This window comes from Leptonychotes weddellii, chromosome 1, assembly GCF_054177405.1.
Source record: "Leptonychotes weddellii isolate Sample4059 chromosome 1, ASM5417740v2, whole genome shotgun sequence".
NCBI lineage: Eukaryota > Metazoa > Chordata > Mammalia > Carnivora > Phocidae > Leptonychotes > Leptonychotes weddellii.
Genome location: NC_138369.1, coordinates 181165512 through 181183396, shown reverse-complemented (window position 1 = coordinate 181183396; position 17885 = coordinate 181165512). Strand labels below are relative to the sequence as shown.

Sequence of the window (17885 nt, the reverse complement as noted above, 5' to 3'; positions counted from 1 at the left end):
TGTATATATATACCACATCTTTATCCATTCATCTGTTGATGGACATCTTGGCTCTTTCCACAGTTTGGCTATTGTGGACATTGCTGCTATAAACATCGGGGTGCAGGTGCCCCTTCGGATCCCTACATTTGTATCTTTGGGGTAAATACCCAGTAGTGCAATTCCTGGTTCGTATGGTAGCTCTATTTTCAACTTTTTGAGGAACCTCCGTACTGTTTTCCAGAGTGGTTGCATCAGCTTGCATTCCCACCAACAGTGTAGGAGGGTTCCCCTCTCTCCGCATCCTTGCCAACATCTTTCGTTTCCTGACTTGTTAATTTTAGCCATTCTGACTGGTGTGAGGTGGTATCTCATCGAGGTTTTGATTTGGATTTCCCTGATGCCGAGCGATGTTGAGCACTTTTTCATGTGTCTGTTGCAGGCGCCCCACATCTTGTATTTTTAAACCTACAAATGCTCTCCCTTTTTTGGGAATGTGTGGGGTGTTGTTTTATAAACTAAGACTTGCACGTGTGTATATCAGCTCTTTATTACTTTATTGTATATCAGATTGTGTGTGTGTGTGTCTCCATTTGAAGTACAAGCATACCCTATTTTATTGGGCTTTGCTGTGTTGCGCTTTGCAGATACCGTGTTCTACAAATTGAGAATCTGTGGCAACCCTGCCCTGAGGAAGGGTGTTGGCACATTTCCAACAGCATTTGCTCACTTTGTGTCTCTGTCACATTTTGGTAATTCTTGCAATATTTTAGGCTTTTTCATTATTACTATTTGTATGGTGATCAGTGATCAGTGATTATGATTTGCTGAAAGCTCAGGTGATTAGTATTTTTTTAGCAATAAAGTGTTTTTAAATAAAGATATGTACTTTTGGGGGGTGCTTGGCTGGCTGAGTCAATGGAGCATGCAACTCTTGATCTCAGGGTTATACATTAGAGCCGCATGTTGGGTGTAGAGATTACTTAAAAATAAAATCTAGGCGCCTGGGTGGCTCACATGGTTAGGCGTCTGCCTTTGGCTCAGGTCATGACCCTGGAGTCCTGGGATCGAGTCCCGCATCGGGCTCCCGGCTCGGCGGGAAGCCTGCTTCTCCCTCTACCTCTCTCTCTGTCTCTTATGAATAAATAAATAAAATCTAAAAATAATAAATAAATAAATAAAATCTTTTAAAAAAAGTGCATTTGTTAGACCTAATGCTATTGCGCATTTATTAGACTGCAATGTAGCATAAACATAACGTTTACATGCACTGGGAAACCAAAAATTTCATTTGACTTGCTTTGCTGTGATATTCACTGCATTGCAGTGGTCTGGAACCAAACTCACAGTATCTCCTAAGTATGCCTATACATCCTTTTAGAGAGTTTTTTAGCGAGGTTCTGTTTATAGCAAGCTTTCTCACTCTTTGTTTCTCAGAGAACATTATAGTCTTCTTATTGAATAATATTTTAGCTGGAAATACAATTCTATATGATAGTTTTAGCATTTGAAGACTTCTGTGCTTTAGGGAGGTCATGTCTTCAGATCTTTTATTCTTTCTTGAACTTTTATTTTTATCTTTTTTTATTTTTTTATTTTTATATTTTTATCTTTTATCTATTGAGTGCTTTTTAATGTTTTTATTTATTTATTTATTTATTTGAGAGAGAGGACACGAGCAGGGCAGAGGGAGAGAGGGAGAGGGAGAAGCAGACTCCCTACCGAGCAGGGAGCCTGACATGGGGCTTGATCCCAGGACCCTGAGATCATGACCAGAGCTAAAAGCAGACACTTAACCACCTGAGCCACCCAGGTGCCCCTTGAGTGTTTTTGTTTGGTTTTGTTTTGTTTTTTTTATCTGAGGCACCTGGATGTCTCAGTCAGTTAAGCATCCGCCTTCAGCTCAGGTCTTGATCCCAGAGTCCTGGGATTGAGTCCCATTTCGGCCTATCTCTCTCTCTCTCAAATAAATAAATAAAATCTTAAAAAAAAGATTGATTTATTTATTTGAGAGAGAGACAGAGAGAACAGGTGGAGGGGCAGAAGGAAAGGGAGAGAGGGAATCTCAAGCAGACTCCATGCTCAATGCAGACCCTGATGTAGGACTTGATCTCACGACCCTGAGATTATGACCTGTGCCGAAATCAACGGTCAGACACTTAACTGACTGAACCACTTAGGCGCCCCTCTCTTGAGTGTTTTATTTGAGTGGTTATAGTTCTCATTTTTAAAATTCTGTTAATTTACCTGATCTTTTTTGAAGTTATCTCTTTTTTTGTTCCTTCTTAAAAAAATTTTTTTTTAAATGTACTTGACATTCTATATCTGATGATTGCAGTATCATTCCTTGGGAATCTTATTCTGTTGCTGATTGTGTCTCTTGCGTCTCACTCATGGGGACCTGGTTCTTCCTGGGTTTTATGATAATGAATTATGGGTTTTTATTTGATCAAGCTTTAACTGGGCATTATATGATACCGTCATTCAGTGTGGTTTTGATTAAGAGGGATTTTGATTATGTCTTTGCTGGAGTGCTTGGAATACAAATATACAACAATTTTAAGGCAGTTTTTCATCTTGAGTGTCATGGACGAAATATTTGTGTCCTGCCAAAATTCATATATTGAAGCCTTGAGCCCCGATGTGATTGTTCTTTGGAGTTGGGGCCTTTGGGAGGTAATTAGGTTTAGATAAAGTTGTGAGAGTAGGCCCCCATGATGGGATTAGTGTCCTTGTAAGGAGACAAAGAGAGCAGAGCTCACTTTTTTCCTTACACACACAAGGAAAAAGTCATGCGAGCGCATAGGGAGATGGTGGCCTTCCACCAGTCCTCACCAAGAACTGAATCTGCAAGCCCCTTGACCTTGGACTTCCATCCTTCAGAACTGAGAGAAATAAGTGTGTGTCATTTAAGCCACTACATCTGTGGTCTTTTGTTATAGCAGCCCAAGCTGACGAAGACATGGAGTCTCCTGGGTGCAGTACATGGTGTAAATTTGAGTCTCAAGCACCCATGGGGCCAGCCTGTGGTTATCATCTTTGGAGAACCCCCCCACACCCCCACCCCTTGCTCCCTCCCTGCTCTTCTGTCCTGGAGTGTAGGCAGAATCAGACAAGCTTCCTTTCCTTTGTTTGCTCCTTCCTCCTTCTTTCCCTTCCCTTCGCTTCCCTCCCCCTCCCTTCCTTCCCTTCTGCAAGTGAATACTTTTTTCTTTTATCTTTTTACATCTTTTTAGACCAAGGGTATAGCCCTTCAGGGGAACCATATGAATGTGGAAGATTCAGTTCTAATTCTCCAACTCGTACAGATCTGACACCTGTTTTCTTTTTTTTTTTTTAAAGATTGTATTTATTATTTATTTGACAGAGAGAGAGAGAGACAGCAAGAGAGGGAACACAAGCAGGGGGAGTGGGAGAGGGAGAAGCAGGCTTCCCGCTGAGTAGGGAGCCCGATGGGAGGCCCGATCCCAGGACCCTGGGATCATGACCTGAGCCGAAGGCAGACGCTCAACCGACTGAGCCATCCAGGTGCCCCATGACACTTTTTTCAGTATCATGTCTTTATAGAGTTGAAACCAGAGTCTCCAGGGCATTGGTTCCCAGGCTGGGATGGTACTGCTGTTGGGAAATGTGTGGGTGCATTTTTATTGGCACAGAGACCAGGGAGTGCTAATTGTATTTACTGCCCAGGAGCAAGGGAGACTCAAGTGTCCCTGCCAACTATGTGATTTTGCGCCCCCCTCCCAAATTGTTCATCTCCTACCACCAAAAGATTTCTCTCTCTCTTTGGGAAACACCGCACTAGGGTTTGGGGACTGATGGATTTCTTCAACATTGCTTTCAGACTTGCCCACCAGCTCATTTTATTGTCTTCATTTGGGGCTCTGGGATTTCTTGGAGCTCAGTTCTGTGTTTAAAAGGATTTTGTTATGTTTTATTTAACATTCCTAAATGTTTTGTAGAGGTAAGTTTTCTCCTTCCTTCCTTCCTTCCTTTTTCAGGATACCTAGCCCCCCAGTATCATTACCAATGAAAATCCTTTAGTTCGTTTTCCCACTATTTGGTGAGCATCAGCTATACCCCAGGCAACGTGTCACATGTGAGATATGCAGGTTCACAGCATTTGGCTGTGCTGTCTGGGGGTTGCTGTTCTGCAGACTACAGTGGGGATGGTGCCCCTGCATGGCGTGCAGCCTGGCTGCTCTGGATCCTGCTGAGGGAGCCGTGGTTCCTGTGAGCCAAGAGCCTAGTGCTCTAAGCAAAGTGTTTCTAATTGAGCTTATCCACTGCTCCTTTTTGGGGATCAACTCTTGCCGTTTTTCCTGGCTCCAGCATCTAGGTTATTGCCCCCATACAAAGTGTTCAATCAGCTTTTTTCCCATGGAGGCAACAATATGACATAGTTGATAGCCACCAAGTTACCTGAGCTTCATTCTTTGACTGCTACCACCATATGATAGAGGGAGCAAGTAATCAGAAAATCCTAGAGCCAGGGGCACCTGGGTGGCACAGTTGGTTGGGCGTCCGACTGTTGGTTGCCGCTCAGGTCATGATCTCAGGGTCGCGGGATTAAGCTCCGTGTTGGGCTCTGCTCAGCACGGGAGTCTGCTTGGGATTCTTTCTTTCCCTCTCCCTCTTCCCCTCTCCACTGTGTATGCACCCTCTCTCAAATAAATAAAACTCAAAAGAAAAAGAAAGGAAGAAAGAAAGAAAATTCTAGAGCCAGAGCAAAAAGGAGGACACAGACGGAAACTTCCATTGAGGTTGTGTTCACTTCATTGGTACTTCATCACAGAGGAGGACAGGGGACCAAAAGATGGAGCCTTGGAGCTTAAGTGTTTGCTTAGAGGTCGGCTTCCTCCCTGTTTGGCGGCCAACTTTGAATTTGAACAGAAAGTGATGCCAAGCAGATGATGACTCTGATAGTGTCACTGGATAAAACAGCCTGTTTGCAAATAGAGGCTTTCATCCAAAGGGTCAGAAGGTGGCTCCTTCACTCTCGTTTTCTGTCTTGCCCATTTGTAGTCATAGTGCTGTTGTCCCTGATCCAGGTGTCTAAATGTCTTAGAGCCTTACTACTCCAAGTGTGGTCCATGGACAGTATTGATTGGTGTCCTCTTGGGGCTTGTAAGAAATGCAAAAGTTGCGGTCCAACCCCAGCCTATTGAATCTGATCTGCAGAGCATGATCCCCTGGGGGTTCAGATATTCTTTAAATTTGAGAAGCCTATCAGAGGACGGTGATTGTAATGTTCTTTTCCTTCACCTTTGCATAGAATATGGCAGGAAGTATGGAAGTATGTTGTTATGTTTATAGTTTGCCAGACTTTTGCAAAAACAGACATCACACATACTACGGACTGAATGTTTATTGTCCTTGGGTCCACCTCCAAATACCATCATGTGGGGGGTTAGGGCTTCAACATACGATACGATTATGTGTTATAAAATTTTTTTAAAAATGGGGTGCCTGGGGGCGCCTGGGTGGCTCAGTTGGTTAAGCGACTGCCTTCGGCTCAGGTCATGATCCTGGAGTCCCGGGATCGAGTCCCGCATCGGGCTCCCTGCTCGGCGGGGGGTCTGCTTCTCCCTCTGACCCTCCTCCCTCTCATGCTCTCTGTCTCTCATTCTCTCTCTCGCAAATAAATAAAATCTTAAAAAAAAAAATGGGGTGCCTGGGTGGCTCAGTTGGTTAAGCGACTGCCTTCGGCTCAGGTCATGATCCTGGAGTCCCCGGATTGAGTCCCGCATCGGGCTCCCTGCTCAGCGGGGGGTCTGCTTCTCCCTCTGACCCTCTTCCCTCTTGTGCTGTCTGTCTCTCATTCTCTCTCTCTCAAATAAATAAAATCTTTAAAAAAAAAATTTTTTTTAAATGTGTGTATATATATATATATGTATATATATATATATAGTCATGTAAAAATAATAGTAGTAAGAATAAACACAACAGAACACACTTACTGAACCAAGATCGTGGAGCTCATAGTTGGAGGGTCTTAACAACGTATGTACGTATGTGTCGCGGGGCCTGACCCTGCCCTTGCACAGGCCTGACTTGTAGCAGTTGCTCTCCATGCTGACCCACGTTTTCTTCTGATTTCATCTTGCAGGACACGGCCTCTGCAGCGAGCAAGGCAACAGTGCCGAGACCGCTCCAGAGGAGACCGAAGGGCCGGGCTTGGAATCCTCAGATGAAACTGATCACAGCAGCAAGGTGAGAGATTTTCATTTTCACGTCCCACGTGTCGAACCACCGAAGAATCACAGCTGACACATCACCTTTGCAGCTGTATGTGGTTAGAAGTCCTCTCCACGGGACCGAGTGTTTTTACCTCTGAGATGTCGCTGAGATACGAAATCCCAATTACAGCCTCGATAACAAACCTATACGTGCGAACACAGGGCAGAAATCAGTTTTAAGAGCTCCCATCTCATTTCACCTGTTTCCCTCTCACATTTACATTTGTGTTTGAAGAAGTAGCATCCAAAATGTGTGTGGCTGGGCCAGATAGACTTTCTTGCTGTGCGTGGTTTCTGCAACAAGCTCTTTTTGCATGATCTGTCTGGTTCTTGTTAAACGTGAGCAGTTTTTACATGAAAGAGAAAGAAACGCTCTTTTTCTTTATTCATATAGCATGTCCCTCAGTTGTTCAAGGCCTGTGAGAAAGCCCTTATTCTGACTCTTTGGTGGAAGACCGTGAATTTGTTTTCCATAGTTCATCATGCTTTTATCCCACTTCACAAAGGGTTCTGTGGATCAGTAGCCTGTTCTTGGCACACTGTCCAAAGTACAACAATTTAAAAACTTGGTGTTACCTCTGTCCAAAGGCCCTTCCCTAGCAAAAGTAATTGTACGTGATTCTGTTTCTTTTTTTTTTTTTTAAGATTTTATTTATTTATGAGCGAGAGAGAGAGAGAGAGAGAGCGCATGAGCAGGGGGGAGGGGCGGAGGAAGAAGCAGGCTCCATCCCAGGACCTTCAGGATCATGACCAGAGCCGAAGGCAGAGGTTTAACCGACTGAGCCACCCAGGGGCCCCACGTGATTCTGTTTCTGTATTTATTCACCTTTTATAGTGTTGTTGACATATGTATGTGGATCCCTCCACCCACCTTTCTTTGGTTTGACATTTACCAGTCACTCTCTGATCAAATCACGTAACTTTAGATTATACCTTTGTTTTCCCTTTTGCAATGTCAGGGTGATTCTTGCCTTTGCTCAGTGATTGGATGATGGGGGCGGGTGGGGGGCTGTCAAATAATATATTTGTAGGAGAGCATGATAATATAACTGTAGGAGAGCATGTTGGTCATGGAAATATGCTATTCAAATATGAACCATTATTTTATTTTATTTTTTTTATTTATTTTATTTTTTTTAAAGATTTTATTTATTTATTTGAGAGAGAGAGAATGAGAGACAGAGAGCATGAGAGGGAGGAAGGTCAGAGGGAGAAGCAGACTCCCCGCCGAGCAGGGAGCCCGATGCGGGACTCGATCCAGGGACTCCAGGATCATGACCTGAGCCGAAGGCAGTCGCTTAACCAACTGAGCCACCCAGGCGCCCTGAACCATTATTTTAAAAAACTACATTTCTCTGCATGTGTGTGCCTATGTTTGAGTAGTCAGCATCACTTTTACCCCATGTGTGTTTCTTTGATCATCATAGGTAAGATCACCATTCTCCATGTCCTAAGTTGAGCACAGTATAAAATTTAATATTTGAAAGTAATTCTGATCATTAAAAAGGCTTTATGTTGTTGGCTATTAGTTAAAACACAGATGAATGGAAATATGTGCATTTCATTTAAAGCCAAAAAAGACAAACAAAAACTTGCTTAAAGTTGCCTTTTAGGTGTGTGGCCCTTACTTTACTTTTAGGCACTTGGGGGAAGGAGGAGGGACAGAGAAATGGATTATTTCCAAACCGAGGTAAGATATTTGGAAGAGTATTTATTAAGTCATTTTGTTATTGAACTTAGAAATGTTAATTCTCAGTTTCTAATTTGATTTAGAATACAGCTATTTTTCCTATATCTAAAACATTTATTTCTGAATACTTTTTAACTTGGATCATTTCTACCTCACTGTAATAGGCCAATGTTCTCATTCCTTGTGGAATTTTGAGATTGTTTTCATTTGAAATTTTGTGAGTCATGAGGTCCTAAACAGGGTCCTCTCTAATATTCGGTCTGGCAATAGAGAGGAAGGAAGGGGCCCCAGGGTTTTGTTGAACTGCCCTGGATGCCTGTCTGTCTATGATTCTTTCTCCAGAGGATAGGTCTAAAACTCACCTGGCACAGACAGGGTTAGATGCAGGAACAGAACACCCCAACCCCAGATTTCACTGCAGAAATGCATGGTGGGCTCTCGTAGAAGAGAATGTCTTCAAAATTGTCAGTGACAAGTTTGGGTGATGATCAGTATTTTTAAAGCTAGTACAGTGACCTGTGCTAAAACCTTAAGTTTGTATTCCTTTTTACTAGGTTGGGGAGCACTGTGTGATTCCGTACCCAAAAATACTTCCTGGTTTTGGTTCGATTCACATTTTATCTTCTTTATTTGAACTGCTTTGTCATGTAACCCAAGTTGGCTATTAGTTAAAAGTTAATTAACTAAATTGGGGCCTTTAATGAGTTAATATCTCACTTTGGATATTTTAGAAGCAAAAAAATTAAATTGAGCAAATGGTTCTTGGAGTCTGGGTCCTACTGTGTATTTTTTTTTTTTTTTAAGATTTTATTTATTTGAGAGAGAGAGAGTGCATAGCTGGGGTTGGGGAGGGGCAGAGGCAGAAGGAGAAGCAGACTCCCTGCTGAGCAGGGAACCCGACATGGGGCTGGATCTCAGGGCCGTGGGATCATGACCTGAGCTAAAGGGAGGTGCTTAATGGACTGAGCCACCCAGGCACCCACACCCCCACCACTGTGTATTCTTAATAGTAAATGAGAGCTAACATTTATTTCGTATGTTGTATATATTGGGCACCATTCATATTAACTTATCTCATCCTCACAACACCTCTGAGAGAGAAATACTGTTATTCCCTCTGTTTCATAGGTAATGACATTGGAACAGAGAGGTTAGCAACTCAGTGAAGGTCACACAGCTCTGAGATGGCAAAACCAGGCCTTGTGTTGTTACCTGCCATGCTGAAACTACCTTCTGGCCAGATTGGTTAAAGTCTGCTGTTATATACCAGGTTTTGGGAAAAGAAGGAATTAATTAATTAGTGTGCTATGTCAGTCAATTAGATATGTACTCATGAACCACTTACATATTTTCTTAATGCATAACCTTTCTGGGTGTATTTTTTTTATGATTTAAAGTAAGAGCAAGCACATATCTTGAGTTTCTTGATCAAGATTAAATATTCTTTTGACACGTCTCCTAGATCAGTAATTTTTTTGAGACTAAACTGCACATTAATTTTTAAGTCGTAAGCTGCCTTTAGCCGTGGAAGGATGACTTAGCCTTACCTTGAATGCACCAGGCTGTAAAAGTAAATAAATAAGCAAACACATCAAGGAATGAAATGAAACAAGCAATCCTTTTTTATTCCTGCTGCATCTGTGAGGGCTCTTGATTTTTTTGTTTAATATTTTTGCTGTTCTTCCTAAATGAATTGCTTTACAAAATAATGGGCAGAATTAAGAGAACACAGGTTGGAGCATCATGTGTTTTTTGATTTTTTTTTTTTTTTTTTTTTTAAATAACAGTTTTTGCTCCTCACGGCCTTTTGGGGTTCCGCAAGTAAGTATTTGCAGGCTTGCAGAAAGAGCATTGGCGGCCCTGGAAAGTGACATCCACAGGGTGGGGGTGGGGCTCCCACACTGCAGGGGCAGTCTAGCGGCCTTTCTCTTTGTGAGCCTCCTCCTTCCTTTTGTGACGGTGGGTGACAGCCTCCAAGGGGCCTCCTCCACTGGTCACTTGTTTCTCTGCTTCTAATGGAAAAAACTCTTGTCTCTGGAAATGAATGCTAATGAGCTCCCGGCTGTCCTGTTCTGCATTCCAGGCCCCCTGGCAGCTGTGATTGTGTTTTCCACTTAGCAAATGTATTAGAATAATTTTCAGAACATTTCCATTCCGAAAGCCATCTTTTTTTCTCTTTTTAATCCAAACTGGGATTGTCTCAGAAATGTCTGCTTTAGTAACAACGCATTAGCGGAAAATGTGAAAACAAAAACTGTTCAAAAAAAAAAATACATAGCGTGTTTTTATTTTATTTTTCTTAGTGCCTGCTCCCGACTCCTCGAGGGGTGTCTTCAAAGTTGTTTGAGCTGGCCGGGTTTAATATCCCTGTGCAGAGCATGACGCTCGCCAATCAGCTGATCGTGGTCCGCAGAGCAGAGAGACGCTCACATCCTGGGCAGGCTTTTTCTGCTTTGTGTCTGGTCTCTTTTGGTTCTCCCTTTCTGGAACTTTTGTTGGTGAGCCAGGTGAAATGAAAGCATGAATTCTTGTCCACGAGTTAGCCTTTGACACCATCCCAGAGGCCACTGCCGAGCAGCAGGGGCTGCAGGGCTTCTGTCCAGTCTGTTGAGATGCAGCGGTAGGTTTCCCGGGCGCGCCGGTGTGGGCCGTCTATACGAGAGGATGCTCCCTTGGGAACTGGAAGGCGTTTGGCGCTCTCGGGGTATTTTAAGAAACTTCTGTTTCTGTGCGGAACACGTCAGGTGGTAGAATTACCATGAGAATACATTCCTGATGATGTCTGCACTGTGGAAAATAAAGCGCAAGCCCAGGATTGAAAACAATGACAAGTCCGGTGACTCTATGTATCGGACCCTTCATCTGGTGAGCATGTTTGAATTCTCTCTTGCTAACCTTGTTTATGTGACGACTTCCCAGCTAAATTGCTTTCCAGTCCAGATGATGGTGATTATTCTTGTCCCGTTTCCCCATGACTGCATCCTTTTACCTTCCGGATCCCCTTGTTGATAAAGAATATATAGTTGAGCATGGGGGAGGGGGGGGCATCGGTAGTTGGTGTGAAATCGAATTTGCCTAGAATCTTCACATTTGTCTATTTGTTCATTCTGAAATGGCATAAAGATATAGTCTGTATTTTTGAAACAGTGTCATTTGAGTTCTTCTCCTTTCTTTTGGTTGTTGAGATTTTGAGTGTGTTTGTATGATGTGTATGGCAAATCTCCCCGATCCCCGCCTCAGACTGGGTCGTCTGAGTGCTCATCAAGCATTTCTGGGAGAAGGGAGTTCACCTTGGCCTCCTATAAAGTTTGAAGTGTTTTTGACTTTATTTCTGCCTACTTGAGAAGGAGATGGTGATAGAAGCTTTGACTCAGGGATTGTGTTAATGCTTTAACGTCCACTGACTGAGATTGTACACGGCAGTCCCTCCAGTAAATGTTGAGTCCCTGGTAAGAAAATCTAGTAGGTTAATGACAAGGGACAATTTAACCAAATCCAATAAAACTTTTTAGTAGCTCAGTATAAATACTGGAGTCTGTCCACCATTTGATTTTGTGTCATTTAAGGAAACTTGAAATTTGGCAGTGAGTCCACCTGATGGACCCAGCTAAGCCTTCGTCCTCCTTGGATGTTTCTTCTTCAGTGTCTGTTCAAAAGGAGACCAAGAAGGTGATGGAAAACCATAGGGACTACCACTGTAGATAGTGGTCTCTGAAATTACAGAGAATATGACTTTGGTGTTTGTCTCCAAAAAAGCTTAAGTAAAGGTTTTAAGAATTGAGGCCACTCTGGCCCCTTTTAAATCTGTGGGATGTGTTAAATCGGTCAGACTTAAAGGACAGTTTTAGAACCTGAACTCATCTAGAGATAGAAATTGCCTTTAGTGGTTGCATAACAGGAAGACTTTAAACAGCTGGGTAGCTTGAGTCAATAGTATGTACTTAAAAGCCTCCCCCCCTCTTTTTGTACTTTCTTTTCATCTTCCACAGGAAGAAAGCGATATTATAAACATTGAGCTTCATGCTGGCCTCGGTAAAGTGGCCCATTTCCTCCTTCAATTGTGTACTCTTCTCTGCATGTTGGTTGGATCATTCTTAGGCCTGACAGTGGAAGGCCTCCGCTACCTTGAACAGTTTTAAACTGGCAGCCTGAAGGGCCCAAAAGTGCTTTTCTGTTTCCAGGGTGACTGACCGCAGTCCTCCAGGGGGGAGAGGTTTGCACTTCTCCCATTACAGAAGCCTCGACCATCTCCTTCTGAACAGTATTTCATGGTCTGTCCCAGTTCCAGGAAACTTGGCTTTGAGGAGTGTGTGGAGAACCTCCCACGGCAGCTACCTTTCTAGGCATCTCTGGCTGCAGAGCTTGGTGTAGAATAAAGAGGACAGCACAGAATGCTCAGTAACCGAGCGGGGAGAGCCCTGCGCCCCTCGTACACCCTACGCTGTGGCTAAGCTGCCCAGAGAAGGTCTCCATGGATCTTGATGCAAAAAAGTCTGGCCACAGTATAGGGCCAGGGGGACTTACAAGTTGGGCTACAACATATAAAATCTCTGCATTAGAGTTATTCTGGAAAAGACCTGCATCTCATACTTCCTTCCAAGGATGTTTTTGGGGTAATATTTTAGTGAAACAGAATTCTCAAACTTGATGACATCATTTTAATGGTTTCCAAGTAAAAATTTCATTAAGAGCCTTGCAAAACATGCTGTGACAGTATGCATTGTAACTTGGAATTCTATCTTTTTATTCTTTATTTAAATAACATGTAATTGAAAGTGAAGAGATTACATCCCTGCTGAGATTCTATGCATGCTCCCTGGAGCGTTTATACCTTGAATCAGAGAACAGGGTTGCCCATGTTGAGACTGCTTTGCCCCGCCTCCATGTAAGAGAGCACCTGGCTAAATTTATCCTAAGTTTAGGATTGTGTCTAATAAGGAAGGGATGCCTAAGGCTTTGAACTCTCAGAAGAGGATTTCAGGGAATTTGGGGGTGTACCTGGGATGCTCAATTAGAGGATGCTTTTTCCCTACACTCCAGAACTTGGCTCAGAGGGGGAGAAAGGTGAGCAGGCTGGGGGTTTGGGAATGAGGTTGGGTAGGACATGGCTTTAGGTCTGTGGCATATGTTTTGAGCACTAAAGCCCTAGCCCACATCCCACTAACCTTTAGCTCTCCCCTTGGGCCTGCTTAACATAAGGATGCCAGACCTTAGAAGTGGTGAACTTCATACAAAGTCAGAAACTCACACTCTTAAAAATGGAAACCTCAGAGCCCTAGTGGTGAAACAGAGGGAATGAAAACCTAGAAAGTCCATCCCATACCTTCCACTATTATACACAGATATAGGTGGGAATGGCAACAGGTCAGTCTGATGAGTATTAGCACAAAGAGAAGCATCTTGTGGAATTTCCTGCCTTTGCTATGTGCCTGAGTCCCCAGGTTGTAACTTTGGCCCATCCTGGAAGTATGGGGCACCCTCTGTGTACTCCACGAGGACATTGGATTTCCCATGGCAACTTGTCGAAATGATAAAATCGTAGAAAGGCGTATTGCGTCACTGATAGGAATGAAGCGATAGATTTACTTATCATGAGGAGTCGCTTTGAGGTTAATCTGCAGATTCATGACAGACAGCTGTGGTTCCTGTTGGGCCAATGAGAAGAGCATTGTGTGAGGGAAGGTGCCTGTTAGACGTTTGTTGTGTTGGGTTCCTTTGCAGGATGCCGAATCGAAGCAATAAAGGACAGTCGGACAAAGCTGGGGGGCAGGGCCGTTAGTTGTCAGTCGTTCTCATCGGCTGTCCACAGGATTTTAGTTCTGGTGAGGGTGACCCCCCCACCATCGTGTCTGTGTTATAATGCAGTGACCTATTATAGTTATCACTGGGTCATTTAAAAGATGTGTGAGCATTTTTGTTATGACGGGTCACGGGTCTTTCGTTCCTGTGGAATTTGTAAGACAAAGCCATATTTAACTGGATGTTTAAGAATGACAAACTAGTGAAATACAAACATAACGAAATAAAACTGTTTAGTTGATTCCTACAGAAACAAGCTTTGATGGAATTCTTTCTTAACAGCCTTATTGAGATATAATTCACATATCATACAGTTCCGCCCATTTTGGTGAGCGTTTTTGTTAGCCACTGAAGGGAGAACTCTTTGTGGGGATATACAACGTCTGGAACACTGAATCCATGGACAACGGTGAACAGTGCCCCTGAGAGGTGACTAATATCTTCTGGAACATAAGACTAGCACCTCATAAGGTGTGGTCATTGTAAGAGAATTGAAATAGGGGCGCCTGGGTGGCGCAGTTGGTTGAGTGTCCTACTGTTGGTTTTGGCTCCAGTCGTGATCTCAGGGTCCTGGGAATGAGCCCCCCATCAGACTCCACGCTGCTTGAGATTCTCTCTCCCTCTCTCTGCCCCTCCTCCCAAAATAAATAAATCTTAAAAAAAAAAAACAAAACCCAAAGAAATAATCATTATGTGGATTTGGGTCCTGGCTCTCCTCCTTGCTGTCATGGCATTGTTGTGAATGCATCCTTGTTAAGTTCTGATTTTCCATGTCCTTGTACTGCCTTTGTTCCAGGCTCCCTTCCCTTTGGGATAATGCCAGTGAGGGGAAGGCATGTTAATGTTGGCTGCCTTTTCCCTCTATGTTTAAGGGATTGTCCCCATGGAATACCCTTGGTTTTAGCTCCTCTGCCCAGCACCAAATGCCAGCCTTGAGTTTCAGTTCTGGGCAGCAACTGCTGTTTTGGGGAGGATGTTCTTCTCATGTTCTTCCTGGGTAGGTGGGTGATAGAAGTAATTCTTTATTTGCACCCGTGTTTGCTGGGAATACTCTGTGCCTAGGGATGAATTAGATGGTGGAAGCCAGGGAGAGGAGGATGGGCAGGCAGCTTACCTTCAAGGAGCTATCCAGCGAACATTCGTAGAGTGGTACATTTGGGCAAATATTAATAAACTAGATTTTGTGCTACAAAATAGCCTCTGGAGGCATTCCAGCAAGAGCTTTAAATAATACGCTGGCTCATCCCATCCTGGAGGTCCTGATTGAATTGATCTGGAGGGTGCGCTGGGCATGCTCGTCAGGTGATTGCTATATGCAGCTCAAGTACTCAAGCTCAAGTACTAATTCCATGGGGTTTTCAGCAGCCCGCCTGCCACCCATTCTTTGGAGAACTCTTTTGCATAACTGGAAACATTGCAATTTTAGAATCCTAGAACCCTAAACTTCTACCTGAATCATCCTGGACAGAGATTAGGTGGAGGCTGAGCTCCCCCACTGAAGCCTTGTTTAGGGCCCAACAGCCTTTATTTCGAAAGAGAGGAGAGGTGTCTTTCTGCTTGGAGAAGCCGGAGAGACGAACTTTTTTTTTTTTCTTTCTTAAAATACATGGGTATCTATCATTATCTAGAAAGTTGCCTTAGGGCCAGTTTTTAACAGCGCCAGAAAGAATCTTAGCTTATAAAATCATCTTCCGCCATTGCAAAGTAAGTATAGTTTACTTAAGTGGGGGCTGTGATAATTAGCCTTGTATTTGGGGTGAAATGCGTTTAATTTTTCTGTATCTCCGTGTCCTTATTTGTAAGCTTCTTGCAGAGTAGTTATGAACACAGGCTTTGATCCACTCTGCCTGGTTCAAATCCCAGCTGTGCCGTTTTTGAGCTGTGCAATCTCAGATGAATTACTTAACCTCTCTGGGCCTCCTTTGTGTCACCTGTTTCATAGGAATGCTAACAGCCCTTACTTACCATGTAGGAGGATTAAATACATCAGACCAATGCCTGGCATGTGGTGAGCCCTTGGAATATGTTAGCAATTGTCGTTATGGGTGTTTTGAGCATTCAGTGAGCTCTCCTATGTGTAGAGCAGTCGGGGGAAGGAGAAATGTAATTCACCTGTGGCAGTTCATTAACCAGGAAGGACACCTTTAGGTGGAACAGGTATCAGACAGGTCTCTCTTGTGAGAGGTAACTTCATCTGCCTTGCCTTTTAAACTGTGCTCCAAAGAGCACGGAACAGGTGGCCGCATTTTGCCGCAGTCTGCATGAGATGAACCCCTCCGAGCCGAGCCCATCTCCTCAAGACGCCACTGGGCCTCAGCTGGCCACCATGAGGCAGCTCACGGACGCTGACAAGCTGCGCAAAGTGATCTGCGAGCTCTTGGAGACAGAGCGCACCTACGTGAAAGTACGTCTTGCTGGTCTACCCTCCCTTCCCGCCTGGCATGCCTTCCCTCCTTGTTTTGAAGGAGGGGTTTTGTTTGGTCTCCTGTGGAATCTGGCCCTTCTTCTGAATGTTCAGATCTCCTGCATCTTAAGGAAGCACCTCAATTCTTAGAGCAGTTCATTGACATCTGTAATTGATCGATCGAGAAAGGAGATGATGGTGAATATTCAGTGAGCCTTCTGACGTTTCTAAATCTGTTGTTGAGCTAATACTAAAATTGAATTTAGTTTTTGAAGGATTTAAAGGTATTGTTTTCGGTATCTAATTTGAGTCTAGGCAGAAGGGTATCTGTTTTCTTTTTAGTCTCACTTGTGTTCGGACATTTAGTTATATTTCTGTAATTATATAATTTATTCCTATATAATTCTTAATGTCTATGTAATACATATAACAATGTATGCACTGTACATACGTTACAATACATACATTGTAATACACTCCTATGACTGTAGTAATTATCTATTCCTGTAACTATATAATTAGTTAAATATCACAACAGTGTGATCTGTTTTTAATGACCTATTTTAGTCTTCTTTAACTCAGGGGTCAGCAAATCATGGCCCTTAGGCCAAATCCAGCCCTCTGCCTGTTTTGACAAATAAAGTTTTATTGGAACACAGCCACACACATTCATTTACATGTTGTCTGTGCTGCTGTAACAGGAAGCAGCTTTCCTGTTACAGCAGCAGAGTTACGTAGTTGTGAGAGAGACCACATGGCCTGCAGAGTCGAAAATACTACCGAAGAGGTTGGCTCACTCCTGCTTTAAGGGAACTTAATGACCTCGAGACTGTAATGTTAGCATTTGCGACATAATCTGTTTTTTTCTCCTTTAGATTCCTTCTAGGCTTTTAGATGTGCTAATGAGATATCCTTTCAACCCTTAGGACTTAAACTGTCTCATGGAGAGATACCTAAAACCTCTTCAAAAAGAAACTTTCCTCACCCAAGATGAGGTATGGTGGACATTGTCTTAACTTTGTGAGGGTTTTCCTGCAGCTTGACTTGAAGAGGAAGGAGCGAGGCGCACATTTAGTACCGAAAACATTTGGAACGAGTTAAATGATTGCGAGTTAACGCTCTTGGCTTGCACCCAGAGAGTGAGGAGCGGCCCCACTCCCTGCCCCGACCCCCCCACCTCATGGTGGGCTCATGATCTTAATTGATAAGTATTGATAGAAGTACTCTGAAATCAGAAGCAGATAAAGTTTCTGAACACCAATGAAATATGGGTGGCTTAAATTCTTTTTCATTTTCCAGCTTGATGTGCTCTTTGGAAATCTAACCGAAATGGTAGAGTTTCAAGTAGAATTTCTGAGAACTCTAGAAGATGGAGTGAGACTGGTACCCGATTTGGAAAAGCTTGAGAAAGTCGATCAATTCAAGGTAAGTCCACCAATGATGTCAGGCTGCCTCCTCCTGTCATGGGTGGGTTATTCCGTAGGTTAAGTGGAACCTCTTGAGAACACGTCGCAGGAGGCGTAGGCTCTCTTTGGTACATTCTTGTGCTCGTGGTGTTGAGTCTTCATTGGACCTCCAGTGGGGTCAGTCCCTAAGGGGATTCTGGGAGGGGGAACCTTGTCTGGCTAAGGTGACGCCAGTGTCATCAACTTGTATGAAACTGGTGCCCCTGCGGGCTTCCGCTCTGGAGGATAGACCAGCCTTGACCTTTTGTTCTGTTGACGTGGGGCCCTTTAATACTTGCTATTAGCAAATGAGACTAGCACCCTTGGCT

The 17885-nt window shown here is 43.5% G+C and overlaps 1 protein-coding gene across 5 annotated transcripts in view; it reads left to right on the top strand.

Moving 5' to 3' along the window:
* Window positions 1-17885, top strand: part of TIAM1 (TIAM Rac1 associated GEF 1) — a 374369-nt gene that overhangs the window by 326112 nt on the left and 30372 nt on the right. For 4 of the 5 annotated variants that reach the window (XM_081799219.1, XM_081799233.1, XM_081799229.1 and 1 more), the window contains 4 exons: window positions 6089-6192; window positions 15932-16111; window positions 17038-17106; window positions 17411-17536. In XM_081799219.1, the coding sequence (XP_081655345.1) occupies window positions 6089-6192; window positions 15932-16111; window positions 17038-17106; window positions 17411-17536 (479 nt within the window). Of the gene's footprint in view, window positions 1-6088; window positions 6193-10237; window positions 10774-15931; window positions 16112-17037; window positions 17107-17410; window positions 17537-17885 lie in introns of those variants that run through there. The other variant, XM_031039718.2, reaches the window with a different exon arrangement.